Here is a 21,806-nt window from a genome sequence, read left to right as displayed (position 1 = left end):
TTATACACAAATAAAAAACATACACTTTCAAGTTACAACAATAACAGATCTACAACCGTTTTTAAAAAGCCGGTCATAACCCTAACCTAACCTAACTCTCGTCTCTGTCAAATGTTGCATAGGGCACTGTTTCGTACAAATGCAATGTTATCTTGATTGCTAATACATGAAAGGAAGCTATTACGTATTCAATAGTAATATTACATTTACCATGTCATTGAAATTTAATTTGACATATCGCTCACTCCTTTCAACAACGTCATATATCAAAAATCGCCAATTTTCAGTTGTGCATGTTTTCGGGATGCCCATAAAATGTCCTATATCCCAGCAAAAGCAGCATATTTAAACAAAATAATGGCAGCCACAGGGCAGAAATAGTTATCTGTGCATTTTGAAGAAAAGGTATTGTTTTTTTTTTTTAAATAAACTAAATATTTTTCAAATGGAGAAAAAACATTCAGGTTTTACCTAAAAAGATCTGTTGCACAGTAAAAAGTTCAATAAGTGGCTTGATATTTATTTTTAATACGTTTTATTATATTTTTAAACTTTAAAAACGATCTCCTGAAAAATTCAGTTTTTTATTAATATTTGAAGTTGTTGAAAGGAGTGAACGATATGTACCATTTGTGTTCCAATAGCGACCAAATAAAGAAAAAACTTCTGTAGATGAGAAAATGAGAAATTAATTTCAAAAGGCAAATTTATGGTAACAGTGAATCTTCCATTCTGCCAAGGGAAAGTTAAACATGCCGATTACATAAGTGCCCCAGGGCCTATTCTCTATCAGCTTCGCATTGGACCGCAACTGTGTATTAGGGTAGAGCATTGTACCCAGAGTGCGTTTGAACATTAAACACACCTAAATACAAAATTTAAAAAAATAGTACATCTTGCCTGAGTATTATATTTGCTATACATATTTTGATTAAGCGATGTTTTGTAGAGTATTTTTACGTTCAATACTTTTTTTCTTTAAATTTCTTGAAATAATTTGACAGTCACTTTGAAGTAATATCTATCCTTTTTAAAATTTAACTTAACTTTGTAAATCCCACTATTACTTAAACGCTATTGTGAAACTTGTTTCGATGCATTTTGCATCATTTTCAAACTTCGTTTAATAACTTTTTTCACTCAATTTTTTCAGCTATGTACCTACCATGACTTGCCATCTCATCTCCCTGTCATTTAATTAACCATTTATTGTTATTAAGACCTGCATGGTGTTAATTCTTTAAGACGTTAACATAAGAGTTAACGTTTTAACTACGTAGTTCAAATAACTTTAACTTTTATTTGTAATGAATCCTAAGTCTTTCGCATTCCTTTAGCAAATAATGTATTTTTATTTAGTAATATTACCAATCTCATTGAATTAAAAACTGTTGATGTGATAAAAAATATGATGACTGTTTATTTTTCTGCTTGTATCTTTGTAAAATAATTTATGAGATTTTTCTAAAATATTGTACCTGTCATTTAGTGAAAAAAGTTGTATATAACTTTTAAATATTGACTTAAAATTTCACTTATTTATTTTTTTACAAAAATGTTAATAAAATTAGTAAATAACCACTCACCGAGATTTTTACGTCTACCGGTTTCGAGACGTACCCGTCTCTTCGTCAGGACAATCACTAACACAGCATGCAAACAATACTACCCTTCACCACCATAGCACCATTTACACACTCAAAACTACACAAAATGTCTAACACATGCGATTTTTGCATGTGTTAGATTTTCGCATGTATTGTTTGCATGCTGTGTTAGTGATTGTCCTGACGAAGAGACGGGTACGTCTCGAAACCGGTAGACGTAAAAATCTCGGTGAGTGGTTATATACTAATTTTATTAACATTTTTGTAAAAAAATAAATAAGTAAAAATGACTAACCACAAAGTAAATGCTTTAAATATTAATAATATTGAGAATATTAAAATTTCAGTTTAATTCGTTTATCAATTTTTAAGACCAAATGTCTTTTTTGCTATAAAATCTCAATTAAAAATGTGTAATATTGAATTACCTAGCGTTTATATAGATATCCTTACAAATTATCAGACGGTTAAGTAGGCAAAATGTTTAAATGTACTAAACACTCCCCTAACGAACTTAAGTAATTAGCATTTTCGATGCTTACAAACAACGGCAACAATTTTAATGGTACTATTTCGCGTTTTCAATTAATTTTCTAACCACACATTCCATAAATTTCATCTCAGCTACTGAACCCTTCGTACAAAGGCCAATTCTTACATGAAATACATGTTAACATGGCTAATAAAGAAAGCAACCCTCGTACATGTGGGCAAATTTTAATGGTAATTTTATTAGCAGCTAACCCAAAGGGATATCTTTATTGCTTGATCAAATTAAGCGATATGTTTGTTTTACTCTGCAATGTCTCTGATAAGATTCACCTTAACATTTTAAAGTGTTCGAAATTTTGAAAGTTTAATTTGTCTTTGGAGTCTTGGGACCAACCCTTACGTATGAAGGCAAAGCATTGACTATGTGAGGAAAGGAAACTTTATTGTAATTTTATGGCTCGTATTTTGAATTTTTTATTATTTTTAATGTAAAAATAGTATTTTTAATGTAAAATCCAGGATTCGGATCTCACAAACAAATGAAATTGTTTCTACTCAATAAAAAGCTTCTTTCATCTCACCAATAGATGTCTCTAGTGAAATTTTTTTATGCAGGCACTATGTTTCAAATATCATATATTTGCATATATAGAACTTCCAAGAATTTGAGAAGCGTTATTGTCAATCATGGGTAGAATTGGTGAATGTTACACGTGTGTAAAGTGATCACTTAAACCAGCCTATGACGGTCGTAAGCACCGTAAATGCCCAGACTTATACCATATTCTCATAATATATATATCATATTACCATATTCTTCATCATCTATGTTGAAATGTAAATAATTAATATTATTTTTTCAATATAAAAATCGTATTTAAAGAAAAAAATTCAATTACTTCAAATGTTATCTGGGTTTAAACATAATTACGTTGCAATGATTATATATTAGCCATAAACAAGAAAATTTTGACACAGTCAAAGTTCAAGTTCAATCATATCGCTCACTCCTTTCAACAACGTCAAAAATCAAAAAACTTGATTTTTCAGGAGAACGTTTTTAAAGTTTAAAAATATAATACAATGTATTAGAAATAAATATCAACCATTTTTTGAACTTTTTACTGTGCAACAGATCTTTTAAGGTAAAACCTGAAGGTTTTTTATCAATTTGAAAAATATTTAGTATGGTTAAAAAAATAATTTAACAATACCGTTTCTTAAAATTGCAAAAACAACGCTTTCTGCCCTGTAGCGGGTAAATATTAAGTTAAAAATATGCCGCTTTTGCTGGGATATAGAACATTCTCTGGGCATTCCGAAAACATGCACAACTGAAAATTGACGATTTTTGAAGGAGTGAGCGATATGACTGCTGCAATACAAACTCTGCATGCAATAGCAGAAAGCAGTGAGTCAAACCTGAAGTTGCGTCATCGCTGAAGCGAGAATAATTTTTGACTTTCCCCTGTAAGTCTTTTCCATTACAGAAATCAAGTAAGACGGGTGTTCGTGATACAAATTTATTCATGGATCGATGTAAATATTTCAACGTTCATTTACAACATTCGATATTCCAATATGGGGGATAAGCATGAAATGATTTCGATATTCTGTCGCCAATCTTGCGAGCTTTATAATTTTTATTTTATTTAAAAAGGTTCTTTGATAAACTCAAACGCTTAACCTGATTTATTTACTTGCAACTGTTGAAAAATTATCGTTATTACTTTGCAGTTTAATGTGAATCTCATCGTTTTGAGAAAAAATTATATAGTTTAACGCAATAAGGAAATTTGATTTAAAAAAGTGTAATTGTACTTTTTTGTATCCAATTTTATAAAATTGTCCCTTTCCGTAGTATAGGGGTTAGTGAGTTAACTACTGTGCTGGACTCCGCGGGTTCGATTTCCACAGGGGGTCAAAATAAATATATATTAATGACTTTTCACTCTAATATTTAATTCAATATTACCCTAGACAGACTCACATTGCCTGTATGTAAGTAATGATCAAGATATATATCGTAGTCGTACAGGAGAAAGTGACCAACTAACAAAACGTTAAATGTTCAGGAGGGCCATTTAAGTCACTTTCGCTGGGCAAGAAAATAAACATCAATGCAGTTGGTGATTTTTAACAAGTCAATATATTATACTTCCAAGTTTAAAATCCTTAGGGATTTTTTCAGGGCAATATTGAGCTAGTAAGATATCAAATAATCAATGATCACGTTTTTGTAAAAAATGCACTTGGTCACTTTCTCCTGTATGACTACGATATGTCAATACCATGCAATCGTTTATGTACCATTGAATACAGATAAGGGTACGAAGAAAAACAAAACTTTTTAATGTATTATTCGTTAGTGATAGTTAAAAAAATATGTATGATAATACTACTTTACGATACCTATAAGATGTTTTTTCGCCTTTCAAGTTATTTTTACACAAAAAAAAATCAACTTTTTTTGTAATCAATCGTTTTGTTGATTTTTTTTGCCGTGTTCAAAGAAATTCATATAATTGTGATACTTGACGAACACGATCTTCTTTTTCGTTTTGACAATATCGAGTAACCGTCATGCTCGCCGTCCAAAAACCAATACCGTTCCAGAATTGTAATAAAATATGTCGATTTATTTACGTTTCAATCACACGAGTGATTCGATTCCGTAAAGATATATTTATTTTGAATTTAAAATGCCTCGAACGTGGCATTCCAGCTGAATAAAGTGGAATATCTTTATATATATTATGAATATTTCACGGCAATCAAAGGGAAGGCAGTAAAGATGTCTTTGAGCATTTTACAAACACAAACACGCACACACACACACACACACACACACACACGCACACACACACACACGCACACGCACGCACACACTTTATGAATTTTACTTCATGGGTACCGGTTTCGGAATTAATGCGCTATATAAAGAGAACGATGAATAATTAAGAGAGTGTTTTATTACTATACCACAAAGTAAATGATGATGATTTTAAAATATGAAAAAATTAAAATTTAGCAGTAAAAATGAAATTATCTGCGGGTATGTATGAGGAGATGCGTGTAAGTCGAAGAGGCGAGGAATGTTTACAAAGACAGAGTAGTGAGGCGTTCTATTCTCTCTGCCTACCCCTGTGGGGAAGCAGCGAGAAAGTTAGCTAGCTAGTATGTTGCAATGATATTTGACGCCATTTTCATAAAATTAAAGCACATAAACTTTATATTATTACTTTAACATCACCTTGTTTATAAAAATAATGAGATATTTTATATTCAAAACAAGTAAAATTCATTTTTTAATTTTTGAAAATCATACAATGCCAGTTGAAATGCTTATCCTAATAAAATATCAAATCACCGTAGCGTATGTGTAATAAAATTCAATCGCTTGATGCCGGATGATAAAAAAAATATTTGTACTTATGTATGAAATTCTTGGAAATTCGACAGAGCGTTACGATATTAACAGACACGCAGGAACATCATTTACGTATCGGAAAAATTTAATATTCCGTTCATTTTGACTACTTGTGTACGCATGAAAATATTTAAATTTTCATCTAAAAGTAAAAATGTTGTACATGCAGGGTGGCGCAAAATTAATAACCCTGTCGAAAGATGCTATAGTTTTTGCAAATGGCGTCGTACGTCAGTCATATTAAACATTTGTGAATTAAATAGCTGCAGTATGCAAAAAAATATATTAAACGGGCATAAATATATTATTTTTTAACATCTCATAAAAGATGAAGAAGAATATGGAAGTCTGGGCATTTACGGGGCTGACGACCGTCATAGGCTGGTTTAAGTGATCACTTTACACACGTGTAACATTCACCAATTCTACCCATTATTGACAACCACACTACTCAAATTCTTGGAAGTTCTACATATATATATGAACTAATTTAGAAACCTTGTTCTTGAATCACTAGAACTTCACTAGAGACATCAATAATGGGTAGAATTGGTGAATGTTACACGTGTGTAAAGTGAACACTTAAACCAGCCTATGACGGTCGTCAGCCCCGTAAATGCCCAGACTTCCATATTCTTCTTCATCTTTGATGAGATGTTAAAAAATAATATGAAAATAACTCCTGTAATTGGAGATAATCCAAGTTTTGTGAACAAGTATTTTAACATTTTTAAACATCTTCTGATAGAAAGATTAATTTTAGTCACCCGTTACATGTAATGAAAGGAAACCGTACCTTTGTACGTACATTGTTCATGCATATTTTTTACACAATTGAGAGCGTGTTTTATGGAATTCTTTTGGGAATTTTATTTTTATATATTTATTATTTCATTACTTTAAGTGTACCAAATATAAATTTTTATTCACAAATTGGATGTTATACGAGTTTTAAAAATGGATACATTAATAAAAAAAAAGTAATTGGTTAAAAAAACATTTTATGTTTATTTGTCGTTTTAATAACACTTTTCAGCCTTTTCTTTTTTATAAGCATCCAATCGTTTGAGAGTGATTTTGGCTCTTACAAAGAAAATACATTATAACAATAATAAAAAATTATCTACATAAGAGCAGATAGTGAGAGAGAGTAAACAAACGATAGTAATAAAAAATATAAATTGTAAACCATGTAAACATTAAAAAATAATGTTGGAGAAAAATAACCATTAAAAAGTGGTTAAATTAAAAGTTCTAGTTTTGTTTTGTGATGTTTATAAAATGTACCGCAAAGTATTTGCGAAAAACATTGCGATTCAAGAAATTATTAAATCAATTATAAATTCCACATTCACAGACATATCGATCACTCCTTTCAAGAACGTCATAAATAAAAAAAATATATTTTTCATGCGAAAGCTTAAAAATATAATGCAATGTATTAAAAAATATATCAAGCCACTTACTGGACTTTTTACTATGCAACAAATCTAAATCCTGAATGTTTTTTCTCCTTTTGAAATTATTTAGCGTATTGAAAAAAAAAATTTAAAAAAAACTTTTCTTCAAAATGCAAAAACAGCACTTTCTGCCCTGTAGCGGGTAAATATGAAGTTAAAAATATACTGCTTTTGCTGGGAAATAGTACATTTTCTCATTTCATTATTTTTCTCAAATGTCTTTTACACACAAATAACCACTAGACTGAATTTTCAGTTAACGTCCTCAAAATAGATAGAACAAAATGCTTCTCACGCGAAAGCTATCATTCTCTCTCAACTTAAAACTGTTCGGACAATCCTAAGGGTGTTGATTGATGTTTCCATCGAAGCCTCGCCCAATTCTGTTAATCAATTCCTGTCACGGGCGGAACTGACGTCACAAGCACACCCCTTCGCGGTCCAGGTGGTGATTAGAACTTCGTGGGAAGCGTTCTTTACTGTCATTTAAATTTGCAGCTAAAAAATATTTATTTTACATTAACTTAAAAAATAATAATAATAAATATCATCCTGGAATATCAAATTCAGTAAATAAGTGTGAGTTTTTTAGTGACGTGAGATGTGCATTAATCCACACTAATAATGTTTGCAGTAATTGAATTTTTTTTTTTAAACCATTAAATTATCCACTGTGACTACATTTCGTATAAATAAGAGAAAAATTAGATTGAAATATCCGTTATATGGATGGTTTCAAATGCATTGTATTTTTACATATGTATTCCTGCTGATTTAAAGTCATGAGTAAGTATGTGTTATATTTTTTAAAACTTTTTGTTGATAAATAATTTTATGTTTTTTTAAATATATTTTTCGAGTTTCCGATTTATAAAACCATTATTTAAACTTTTTTGGATGGAATACTAATTGGCTTTGTAATTTTATAATTTGCCAAAAATTGGTATTTAAAAAAAAAAATATATATATATATATATATATATATATATATATATATGTAATAAAATACCTAGGTACCTACCTATACATTTTATTAAGTACTTACAAAAAGTACCTACATAAAACAGTTCTACCACCAGATGCCGCATGCGTCGCTCAGAATAAAACAAAAGACTTCCGATAATATTATTAACTGTCAGAATCAGATAGATAGATAGATAGATGGATATAAAAATTATTATAAAGATGAATTAGGAATGAACTTTAATTACAAAGCAACACATTGTTTATTTTATTATTATACACCCACTTTACATATTATTTACACTTAATTTTCAAAAGGAAAATATTACCACGTTATAAAACGACAATTTTGTTAAATGGAAATGGATTATGAAACATTAGATGTATTAAAACAATTACTACAATATGTTCGGAGTGAGAGAGAAAAATTAGAAGATGATCAAAGAAAACGATTAGAAGATAATCAAAGAAGACGTGGAAATCTAAGAACTAGTGATAAAATTAAAGATAAAAGTCCATGTAAGATTTGTGAAAAATTAAATAAGGGAACTCGATATCACCCTGAAGCAACATGCTGGTTTAAAACAAAGGACGATGATAAGATTAATAATAAAAATGAAGATTTACAAATCACACAGAAACAGTGCTTGAAGAATGAAAATAAAAATAATGTGGAAAAAATTTCTACAAAATATAAAATAAAATATACTCCAGAAAAGAAGAATTTCGAAGCAGATTGTATGAGCAGGAATCCAGTATTAGAATCGAAGGAAAATGCAAATGAACAATTAAAAGTTGTAAATTTGGTTAAATTAGAAGATATTTTAAAAGATCAGAATAAAAATGAAGACATACAAATAACACAGAAACAGTGCTTGAAAAATGAAAATAAAAATAAAGTAGAAAAAGCTTCTACGAAAGATAAAATAAAATATACTCCAGGAAAGAAGAATTTAGAAGTAGATTGTCTAAGCAGGAATCCAGTATTAAAATCGAATGAAAATGCAGATGAACAATTAAAAGTTGTAAATTTGGTTAAATTAGAAGATATTTCAAAAGATCAGAATAAAAATGAAGACATACAAATAACACAGAAACAGTGCTTGAAAAATGAAAATAAAAATAAAGTAGAAAAAACTTCTACGAAAGATGAAATAAAATATACTCCAGGAAAGAAGAATTTAGAAGTAGATTGTCTAAGCCGGAATCCAGTTTTAGAATCGAATAAAAATGCAGATGAACAATTAAAAGTTGTACATTTGGTTATATTAGAAGATACTTTAAGAGATCTGAATAAAAATGAAGGAATTCAAAAGAAAAAAACAAATGGATTGAGAAAAACTGTGTCTACTTTAAAAGGGTCAAGAAGAAAAAAAAAATACAAAAAAGAAAGAAAAAAAGAAAGAAAAAAAAAGAAGGAAAAAAGATAGGAGGAAAAAATAAAAATAAAAACTTTATCATATCACTAAACTTATACCAGTCCCTTCACTACAAGAAGATGATCCGGAGGACGAGTGAAAATTTTACTATGAATTTTCATCCCCAAGGGGGGAGATGTAATAAAATACCTAGGTACCTACCTATACATTTTATTAAGTACTTACAAAAAGTACCTACATAAAACAGTTCTACCACCAGATGCCGCATGCGTCGCTCAGAATAAAACAAAAGACTTCCGATAATATTATTAACTGTCAGAATCAGATAGATAGATAGATAGATGGATATAAAAATTATTATAAAGATGAATTAGGAATGAACTTTAATTACAAAGCAACACATTGTTTATTTTATTATTATACACCCACTTTACATATTATTTACACTTAATTTTCAAAAGGAAAATATTACCACGTTATATATATATATATATATATATATATATATATATATATATATATATATATATATATATATATATACCGTAAAGTGGGTATACTTTGCACCATTGGTGATACTTTGCACCACCTTCTGTAAAGAAATTGTGGAGCTGGTCATCTCTGATACATGTCATTTTTCATTCTACTTTCTTTTGTTTCTGATAGATGGCACTTCAATCTACTTTTTGGTTTACAGAAGTAACAGTCGGTCGCTATTGCTTCAATGCGTTTTTCCTGTCCGAATGTAAAGAAAGTTTTCTATCTGAAAATTGTGTCCGAAAAAATCCAGTGTAATCAGTATACTGAAACAAGTTACAATAAGTGAGTGGTCTCTAAATCGTAGGTAGGTAAGCCCTGCTTTTCTCAAATGCTGTATTTTTTAGTTACGTTGTCAAGTTTATGTAAAAATAATATTTTTTTAAGAACTGACTTGTATTGACCACATTTGGGGTAACATTGCACCAGGTGCAAAGTATCCACAAAAGGCCATAGTTAATTAATTTGATGAAAAGTCTTAAAACGGCTAATACAACTTGACATTTTTGCTAAATATGTATAGGTTTTGTGTACTTACTTAATTCCTGATGGTATATTTTTTTCAAAAATCTCAAGAACACACAAACAGCGGCCTTATGCCAGACGATACTGCGATTTTACACCGAAGAGAGTGGAGCAGTGTTTGGAGGCCATTCGAAATGGTACAATCAGTCAAAGAAAGGCTGAAGAAATTTTAAAATCCCCAGAAGGACGATCAACTATAAGCTCAAAGGACCTCCGATATGTGACAAGGGCGAAGAGCAATCCTTCGTAAACTGCATAGTAGACATGAGTGGGTACGGTTTCCCAGTGAGTGTTTTTAACATTCGCTACATTCTTATAGCCTATTTGGATAGATTTGGCAGAAGAATACGAATATTAAAGAACAACGTACCAGGCTCTGAATGGATAAGATCATTTTTGCAAAGACATAAAACCTTGACTGTTGCTAAAACTAGTCAGTTGCTTAATCGGTTGCCATTAAAAGCGTACGACGATGACGTGCGCCAAAGTTTTCAACAGTTTTTGGAAGAAAACAGATTCAACCCAAAGAATTCAGTCTTAAAACGCAGGAAAACGATACCGATAGAACCAGGTAAGAGCATTGCTCACGATCCAAATGTCGAAATGAACGTTGACGAGACACAAATGCTACCTGAACCAACTACATCAATGATCCCATCTTCCGCATCGAAACTTCCAGCATATTTAGCATTAACTGATAATAGTTCACACGAAAGCTTTGAGGATGAGGGAGAAGAACAAAAACGATGACTGAAACCAGTTATCGTATTTGTTCTTCCGTTTTATTAGGACCAGTAAAAAAGAAAGTGGGAGAATATGTTGTATTTCATTATGAAGGAGAAAAATTTCCGGGACAGATTTTGGAAATAAAGAAAGACAGAGCTGTTAAATCTATGCAGGAGAGTCTCAAATCGTGGAAGTGGCTGATGAAGGATGACTTTCTTCAATATTCTTGGAAGGATGTAGTGGGTTCCATAAAAGAACCGAAAATGCAATCCAAAAGAGGTTTCTTTACCGTCCCGGAACTTGACCATATTTAGACCTAATTTAATTTTAATTCCTATTACCTATGTAGCACGATATGTTTTAATATCCACCTTTTATTTTATATAATTTTGAACCTTCAGTATTGGAAAAAAAGATCATTTTTGTTAAATTTTTCAATATTTTTTTTATTTTTTTTTTATCAAGTGTCTTATTTTTCCATAATTATACAATATTATATCTGCATTTAGCGAACTATGAGCCAAAACCCTTCATAAGGTGCAACGAAACTTGTAGGATAGCCTTTACTTTGCATCAATTTGGATTCTAGTACGAAAAGTGTAGAGAAAATATCATGGTGCAAAGTTGTACTTTACCCCGGGATACTTTGCACCAAAATATAAATATAAAAAAAAAATACAGGCAAAATAGATAAAAATTTAAAAATGTATCAGACATGTTACAGGTATTTGTGTTATTACATTGCAATAGTTGAAACCTCAGAAAAAGTAAAAAACCTGATCTGAATAGACAATTTTTTGAAAAAATGCAGTATTTTGGTGCAATGTATACCCACTTTACGGTATATATATATATATATATATATATATATATATATATATATATATATATATATATATATATATATATATGTATAGAGGTCAAAAATATTTATTTGACCCCCTCTGAGAATCGAACCCGGGACCTCCTGAACGGTGGCCAAGCGTGCTGCTGTTTTCATTTCTGATCACCTCTTAACACCCTTATCATCCCCGTGTTCCACCATCCCTCCCCCCACCCCACACCATCTTGTTTCTAACCTGTTTCGCGTCAAACCTTGTTAGTTACACTTGAGTGCCACTCAAAGGATCTAGGGACACAAATAGACACTGTCACGGACAAACCAACTAACCAGATTACCCATTCGGTTGTAATTTAATATTTCCAACATTTTTGGGAAAATATTACGCTTTGTATAATAATAATAAATAATAAATAATAAAACCCTTATCCACACCCCAATGGTGCATAGGGCACTGCGTCATATAAACGCAGTGTTATCTTGATCGTTTACACATGAAGGAAAGGTGATCAGCCCTCCGCTTCAGGTACCATTCCAGGGTAATATTGAATAAATATGACAGTGAAAAAAACACTTATATTTATTTTACCCCCCTTCGGAATCGAACCCGGGACCTCCAGAACGGTAGCCGAGCATGCTGACCATTACTCTATGAAGGCGGACATTGTATAAGGCGGTTTTAAAGGGGTTAAGTGGTTGAGGTTCACCATTCCTATAGTAACAAGTATTATTTTTTCTTCTTTTAAATTTTTAACATTAAAATTGACACTTTTTCATGGGATCATGGAATTAAAACTACATTTTTTATTTATTGATTTGGCGTTTAATTTGTAGAACTCCATTTTAATTTATGTATTAATTTTAAATCAAACACAGATTTTTTTAAATCTACTGAGTTGTATTTTATTAACAAAAACACATAACAAATCAATATTGTGACAATTTTTTCGTATTTGGACATTCGTTTAATAACGCCCTAATAAGGCGAAACAATTGTCACAATACAAAATATTTTTATATGTTTTTGTTAATAAAATACAACTCACTAGACTCAAAAAATCTGTGTTTGTTTTAAAATTAATACATAAATTAAAACTAGCGAGTTTATGACTTAGAAGCGCGCACAGAGAATAAGTGAGGGTAGGTTGTAAGGTAAGCTAGGTACTACTTAGTAAGGTAGAGTAGGTACTGGTATCGCTTTTATATATCAAGCAGGTAAGTTAGGATAGGCACTGCTTTTCTGTCTATATGGAATGTACGCTCCTGCTGATGGGATGGGCTGAACAAGAAGAATTCATAAAAACAAAATATATTCCTAAATAATAATAAACTCACAATCAACAATATGACAATAACAATTGAAATTTATAAAAAAAATTAATAATAATAAACCCGTAATTAACAAAATAAAAATGATTGAAGACTCCCCCATATTGTCTTTATTCCCACTGATATAAAATAAATAAAAATTAAGAAACAGCTCCTACCCTTTCTTCATTTTTCAACGTCCCAAAGACACAACTCTAAAACTTAGACTTAGCTTTATATACTGTGTTTATGTTTATAAAATGATGCGGAATGTATCGAAGTAGTGTTATAATAGATTTTAGGAAAGAGTGGTATCTAGCAAATAAAAATAACTCCTAAGTAATTTTTAATAAGTAACTAATAATTGTAGAAACCCAGATTTTAAACAAGATTTTGGACACACCCATAATGTTTGAATCATTTATATTTTCTATAAATAAACATGGTAAATAATTGCATTCAATTATAATTTACACAGTTTATGGAATATGACTTTTGTTTTTAATTATTTGTACAAAATAAAACCTTAAATTTACGCAATCTTTACAGTGTGTTTCAAAATTTTTGATAGAAAACTAAAAATGAATGAAAAAACCTGGATGTCTTTTTACGTATAAAGCGCCTGTTCATATAATCACTAAGTGAAAAATTAGTCTTTTGTCTGACATACCAATTATTCTTGAACCCATGCTTCGTTCGAACGTAGTTATCACTTTAATTGACTGCGCTTAATTCAACAAAGTTTCGGCCATCTTAAATTAATTTGATGTAAATACCTACTCGTAAAGTTATCAGACCTACGCTTCACGGAACTTTGTGTAAACGGAGTCCTTTTGTGCTGAAAATCGTATCTCAAATCTATGTATCAGCAGGCCCAACTATTCATAAGTATACACCAATTCGTTTGTGAGTTTCGAGTGACATCTTTGAAATTTGAAGGACTTGCCTTGATTAAAATAATTTGAGTTAAGCGATCGAAGGATCTTACTCCATGAAAGTTGACATGTATACCAATTACAGTAATGTGTTTGACCTAATAAACGTCATTTGCCATTAAAATTTACAAAATTAATGATTTCATACCTGAAACACCAGTGTGCGTTTCAATAGATAGCGCATTTTCCTACCGTATTAGAGGCTCTAGTTTCGGTTCCAGGGGGAGGGGGTCAAAATAATTATCAATGATTTTTCACTATAATATTTATTTGAATATAACCTTGGACTGGTATCTAAAGCGCAGGATTAATCACCTTGTAAGTAACGATCAAGATAACACTGCGTTAATACGATGCAGTTCCCTAAAGGGTTAGTCAAAAGTTATTTCACGTGTGTAAAGAGATATTTTTGACAGTCGTATAAGGTCTCGATTCTTTGTTGTTACATAAATATATGTAAAAATCACGACATCTTGTTTTTCTTTAATCCTTATCTGTACCCAGATGGTGCATAAGGCACTATATTTAATAGACTTAGTGTTAGCTTAATTATTGATTTAATGAGGGAAAGGTGATCAGCCTTGCTCTTCAAATTCTTGGATTTTGAAGATGTTTATATTTTACGCTATAAAGATGAACTACTGTAAGGACCGGAAAACGTATCCTTTTTTATTGATTATTAACTCTCTTGAAACTTACACTCTATGCCTAAACCACCCTGTACTGCTTTCGGTCGTTCAACCGGTTCTACTCCATAAAAAATCCTGTTTTTTTTACTGAAAATATCCTTTTTCAATCTTTATAAAATGTAGATGTCGTGTATGTTCCACACAGCTCTAGTTAAGGATAATAAAGTTGAAATTAGGACATCAAAGAAGAGTTGCTTCAGAAGTTCGTCGTTGAAAAAGAGACTTTATTAAATTTACTCATTATTTCTATCATAACTTTGAGTAGGTACTAAAAACATGCTAACGTAACACACGAAGGTAAAATAAACATACGTTATTCACATTAAGAATGTGAAAGCTTTTTTTTGCAAAAAGCTTTGAGAATTTAGCAACAAGTTTATTAAAACCTTACTCTCACTTAGACTTATTGGCTAGTATTTAGTTTTATCAATCAATAAATTCAAATAGCGAATACATGTATTTTTCATATTAATTTTTGACATCTCATCACAGATGACAAAAAATATGGAAGTCTGGGCATTTACGGGGCTGACGACCGTCATAGGCTGGTTTAAGTGATCACTTCACACACGTGTAACATTCACCAATTCTACCCATTATTGACAACCACACTACTCAAATTCTTGCATGTCAAAAAATAATATGAAAAATAACTCTTATAATTGGAAATGAACAAGTATTTGGACACACTTAAAATGTTGTACATGTATTTTTATTCGAATCCACGTTTTATTTTTATTTTTATATTTCAATAAAAATACGCCGAACATACGTAATATAAAAATAATCCCGTATAGTAAAGGGTGGGCCGATAACGCTTTTTTGCGAATTCAAAAATGAAATGGTCTAAAAAGTTGCATTTTGTATTTCACATAGCGAGAAAAATAAAAAAAGGTGTGTTCAGATGGTTTGGACATGTAGAACGAATGAGTGAGGGAAGAACGGTAAAACAAATTTATGAGGTGAATGTTATTGGGAAAAGAAGCAGAGGAAGACCGAGAAAAACATGGCACGATCAGGTATGCCAAATACTTGAAAATGGTCAGGTTAGGAGTCGTAACAATCGGCGGGTATGTATGAGGAGATGCATGAACGTGGAAGAGGCGAAGAATGTTTGCAAGGACAGAGTGGTGTGGCGCTCTATTCTCTCTGCCTACACCTGTGGGGAAGCGGCGTGATGGTTAGGTAGTTGGAAAAATGTTTGAATTTTTTTTAATACTACTTTTAGCCCTCAACCAGAGCAAGTTCACGGAAAAGCCATTATTTGCGCTTTAACAGCTGTCATTTCATATTTTAGTAAAATTGACAGTCTAGTTATATGTTACGATATGTAATATACTTTACTTAATAAGCACACAGTGGCATAAGTTGCACTTTACGTTGTTATAAATATGTAGGTAGCTTTGTTTTAGTAAGTCATTATTTCCATCAGTAGGTACTCGGCCGGCGCGCGGCGCTCCAAGGGATCGGTTGCGCTGTCCGTATTTACCCCGGTACTTTGAGCTTTTTGAAATTTAAAAAACTTTTTCTCATTTAATATTTTTACATTTTTATTCAAATCATCAGTTTCATATGTTTCATATATAACCTAAATTGTAGTATTTTTCATTATTTGAAAACAGTTTCATTTGATCAATTACAAATTTATTTTTTAAATATCTTTTTCCGCATGAAACTAATTTATTTTCTATACACGCACGAGTATTTATAAGGGGAAATATAATTCTGCATGTACCTTTCATAATCGTTCATGTAAATATATTTTATCAAACGTGATAAACCTTTGAACATGATAAAATCATAAAAAAGTTTGACATCAAAGAATTAATTCGAGAATGTTATCGTTTTCCCTTAATATGTATTTTGTTTGTTCAGGGCATACGGATTTCATTAAATTTTATGATATAAAAATACGTGTTTTCTCGTTGCTTGCGAACATATGTATATATAAACGTTTACGCACACACACACACACAAATATGATTTTTTTATTATTTTTAAAATCAATGAGATGAAACAATGTTTGTGCTTACGTAATTAAATCTTTATTTATATCATTCGTCAAAAAAAAACATGGTATTGTAATGAATATTTTAAATGATATTAGAAATTCTTTCAGTGACTTCCGGGGCCTTTTTTTTTAAAGGCGCTTTAAGTATATATATATATATATATATATATATATATATATATATATATATATATATATATATATATATATATATATATATATATATATGTAATAAAATAACTAGGTACCTACCTATACATTTTATTAAGTACTTACAAATAGTACCCACATAAAACAGTTCTACCACCAGATGTCGCATGCGTCGCACAGAATTAAACAAAAGAGATCCGATAGAAAAAATATAATATTATTAACTGTCAGAATCAGATGGATATAAAAATTATTGTAAAGATTAATTGAGAATAAACTTTTATTGTCGTTTCTTTAATTACAAAGCAACACATTGTTTATTTTATTATTATACACCCACTTTACATATTATTTACACCCAATTTACAAAAGAAAAATATTACCACGTTATATATATATATATATATATATATATATATATATATATATATATATATATATATATATATATATATATATATATATATATATATATATATATATATATATATATATATATATTTATATATAAATATATATATATATATATATATATATATATATATATATATATATATATATATATATATATATATATATATATATATATATATATATATATATATATATATATATATAATCCAAGAATACTAAATAATTTAAAACATTTTTAAGGTTGGAAAATTCATCACATACATAAAAATAATAAAAAAAATGCCAATACTACATTGGCTTTTATTATTATTTTTAAATAAAAGCATGAGTTGAATTCTTCAGTTCAATTTCAGACTTTATTTTAATCTTGAAATTTTGAAAAGAACAAGGATCAAGACAGGATATCGTTAAAAAATAATAAATCTTATATTTTACTTTACAGGATCATTCTTATAGTATGTCTGTTCACCGTCCACGATTCTTGAAATATATAATTTAAAAAAATACATGTAAAAAAACTGTATTATTTTGATAAATAAATGGAAAAAATTATTCCTCATCATTTGCTTCAATTCTGAGAATTACATGATTTTTTTTATATCAATTGATTGGCAGCCAACTGTGATAAAAAACAATGTTTTTACGATTGTTAAAAATGAATGATGCCATTTTCATGCTTCGCGAATAACAAAAAATGATAAATCTCGCCAGTATTCAAATTAGTATAACTGTTTTATTATGCGAAGGATCGATGTTTTAACAAAAGAAAATAAGGACAAAAAAGCACACGGGCCATTAATTGGCACGCCGCTCCTGTCGAAACGTGCTTTGTGTTGAAAAGCAAAATTAGATTAATTCTCACAAGGGCTGTATTCTATATCTCCATCAGACATTATTACTACTTCAAAGGGTGTACATATTTTACACGCACGATATCATAGAATAGCAGACTCCGAAATTTCAATAATTTATTGTGTTTAATATCTGAACCGTAATGAAATGAAACGATATAATGTTGATTTAATATACTTATATATTCTACTGTATAATAACCGAGGCTTAAAATCCAAGATTTACTAGCGGTTAAATAACAGAATAAAAGTAATGCTACCCTTACCGCATTGATAAAATAATTTTAATAAACATTAATTTATTGACGAAAATGAAAATTATATTATTTGTGTCATACAATAAAAGCTAAAATTAGAATTTTAACTGACCACTAGATTTTATGTGTAAATACTCCATAATTAATTTCATGTGATTTATACCTCAAAGTAAAAAATATGATTTTTTTAATACAAAATATTATAGAATATATAAATATTTCTAAAAAGATAAATAATTGTGTTTTTATAATTAACACAAACATTTCAATTTATTACCATTTCTGTGAGCCTAAGCGGCTCATTATTAGAAATAGATATCAAATTTTGGTAGAGTGGGTTCGAACCGAGAAACTCTGAATTATGAGTCTGCGACCTCTTAATTCAGACTTTCTCGGTTCGAACCCACTTTACCAAAATTTGATATATATTTCTAATAATGAGCCGCTTAGGCACTAACCACGGGACCATAACAAGACAATATACATTCTTTGTTGTTCACTTCTATAGTGTAGTAATTAACGAGTTTGGCTACCATGCTGGATGTCTCGGGTTCAATTCCCAAGGGGTCAAATAAATAAAAGTGATTTTTTAACTCTTATATTTATATTATTTATAATATTACCCTGGACTAGTGCTCATGTGTTAATTTATCAAGATAACACTACGTTTATATGATGCAGTGCCCTATGCACCATTGGATGCGGATAAGGGTTTAAAAATAAATATTTATTTACGTTAAGATATCAATAAAAACGACTCCTAAGTGGACAAATATATTTTCCTATATTTGTGAACAAATATTTAAAGACACTAAAAATATTGAGAAGAATTTTCCACACCATTAGGGCGTCATTTTTCTTCATAGCAAAAAGTTGATAATTTTTCCTTTTTTAGCGTCCGAGGCAGCAATCTTTGGGAGGAGTACTAAGGAGGGAAGGCAACTGGCGGTGTTTAGTACTCAGCGCCTTGCTAGCAGGGTGCTTGGCTGCTGCAGCATGGTGTCGCCTGGCCCAAGTGCAAAGGGTCGTCATCAACTTCTCAGTGTAAGTAGATCGCTCTAAAAATAATCTATACTCTTCTAGGAACGTTCTTAATTTACCTGGCCACTGTCAGTGGATTACTGGGTGTAGCAAAATTAACCACCCTATTGGAAGATGTTTTAATTTTTGCAAATGACTTCGTACGTCAATCATATTTGACTTTTGGATTGTAAACAGCTGCAGTATACAAAAAAATTTAGAGTGACGCATAATTTGTCATCAAATTTTGTGTTTGAATTACTTTTTTACGAAATAAATAAAAAAGTTTTTGAGTGATGGAAATCGTTATTTGGACCTTTACACTTTTTTTTGTTAAGTGGAAAATATGATATCCGTCAAGTGGCTGCCGCCAGTAATTGATACATATTTGTGCCCATTTTATTAATTTATTTGTATACTGCAGCTGTCTTGTTCACAAATATCAAATCTGACGTACGACGCCATTTGCAAAAATTATAACATCTTCTGATACGGTTTTTAATTTTGAGCCACCCTGTACATTCCAACAATCTGGAACTGAGAAAATATTTAATTTGTTTATATAAAATTTAATTAATTTTAAACTAGTCGTATTCAAAAAATTAAACCCTATAAGAGTGCATTTAGAAAATCAAATATATGTCGAGAAAAATGTATTGGTGTACAAGAAACAAAAATTTGCACTCACTGAGTTGACCCGTGCCGAGGGCACATTTTACAATACTAAACTATATGAAAGTAAATTGTGTATGACATGCAATCAAATATGGACATGGCCGAACAACGCGATATATTTCAGATCTACCCACCTCCTTTATACATTTATGAACAGCTCTTTTATATTAGATTTTAATGACTATATGGATAAAGGGAGCAGGTTGTAAAACTTTATTGTATAATTATCAAAGTTCTTTTGACCCTTTTGGTCATTTTGACCCTTTTAGAAACATATCAAGCAAAACCTAACACATACCTCTTTTGGATCTATGTTCGTATGTATGTTTAGTGTATGTTTTGTTCTATGTACGTTTCCACAAAGTGTGTTAATTATGATTTGTAAGCTCTGCTGGAAGCAAGTATAGGGTGTTTTTTTTAAGAGGTATACAAATTCAAATTTCAATAAATTGATGGTGGTACCCGCCTTGTTGCGCCATCTTGTTGAAATCACAGCTCTGTTATATCAATGCCATTCAACTGAGGTACAAAGAAGTCAGTTGTCATGGTTCTGTAACGCTCTCCATTGAACGTTACATTCTGGCCGGCATCGTTTTTAAAAAATATGGGCCAATGGTTCCACCTGCCCATAAGGCACACCAAACAGTGACTTTTAATGGATGTAAAGGCGTCTCGACAAAGGCTTTTTTCACTCCAAATTCAGCAATTTGCTTATTGATATTGCCATATAACCAAAAATGTGTCTCATCGGTGAACAAAATTATGTGTTGAAAAAGAGGATCAAGCTGAATATTGTTTTTTGCCCATTCACCGAGTCTATGACCTGCATAGTAATCATTTAGTCTAGTCATGGTAAAATGGCAAAACGTACTGACTACAAATCAACTGTCAACTGTCGGATTAACAGTCTGTTAAAATAACGATGCCAGTTTGAAAACCGGACTTCTAAAAAAATACCCTATATAAATAGTTCGGAAGCGGAACAAAATTTTCCATACTGGAACAAATATTAACTAACTAACTAACAGGGGTAGGCAGAGAGAATAGAGCGCCACACCACTCTGTCCTTGCAAACCTTCTTCGCCTCTTCCACGTTCATGCATCTCCTCATACATACCCGCCGATTGTTATGACTCCTAACGTGACCACATTCAAGTATTTGGTATACCTGATCGTGCCATGTTTTTCTCGGTTTTCCTCTGCTTCTTTTCCCACTAACATTCGCCAAAATAATAACAAATATTAAGTCGCATAAAAAAAGTTAATTTACTGTTTCGGCTGCATTTAACGAAGAGATGCCATTTAGTTGTTTTCAATATGCGAAATATATTCGGTAAACGAGTTAGCGTTCAGCAAAACCGCCCTTATTAAGTTAAATTCCGTTGATTGATGATCCTGTTCACCAGTATGAGGCTCTCACTCGATCCCTAGCTGAATACAACACATGTATAAATTAATCCTCCAGATTCTAGTAACTAAAGCTCAACAAGCAACTTATGTGAATAGCACATGTTCATAATCATATGCTTTGTGTCT

At 30.7% G+C, this 21,806-nt stretch overlaps 1 protein-coding gene across 1 annotated transcript in view; it reads left to right on the top strand.

Annotated features, from left to right (window-relative positions):
* Positions 1–2,282: 2,282 nt before the first annotated feature.
* The window catches only part of LOC148311163 (uncharacterized), a 108,012-nt gene continuing 88,488 nt past the window's right edge, over positions 2,283–21,806 (top strand). The window contains exons 1-3 of the mRNA XM_088257111.1: positions 2,283–2,330; positions 7,264–7,437; positions 19,471–19,619. Of these exons, the coding sequence (XP_088113237.1) occupies positions 2,283–2,330; positions 7,264–7,437; positions 19,471–19,619 (371 nt within the window). The remainder of the gene's footprint in view (positions 2,331–7,263; positions 7,438–19,470; positions 19,620–21,806) is intronic.

This window comes from Brachycentrus maculatus, unplaced genomic scaffold, assembly GCF_059751285.1.
Source record: "Brachycentrus maculatus isolate JH-2025_06_01 unplaced genomic scaffold, ASM5975128v1 h1tg000071l, whole genome shotgun sequence".
NCBI lineage: Eukaryota > Metazoa > Arthropoda > Insecta > Trichoptera > Brachycentridae > Brachycentrus > Brachycentrus maculatus.
The sequence above is the reverse complement of the archived record's forward strand: the minus strand, read 5'-3'. Positions and strand labels throughout refer to the sequence as shown.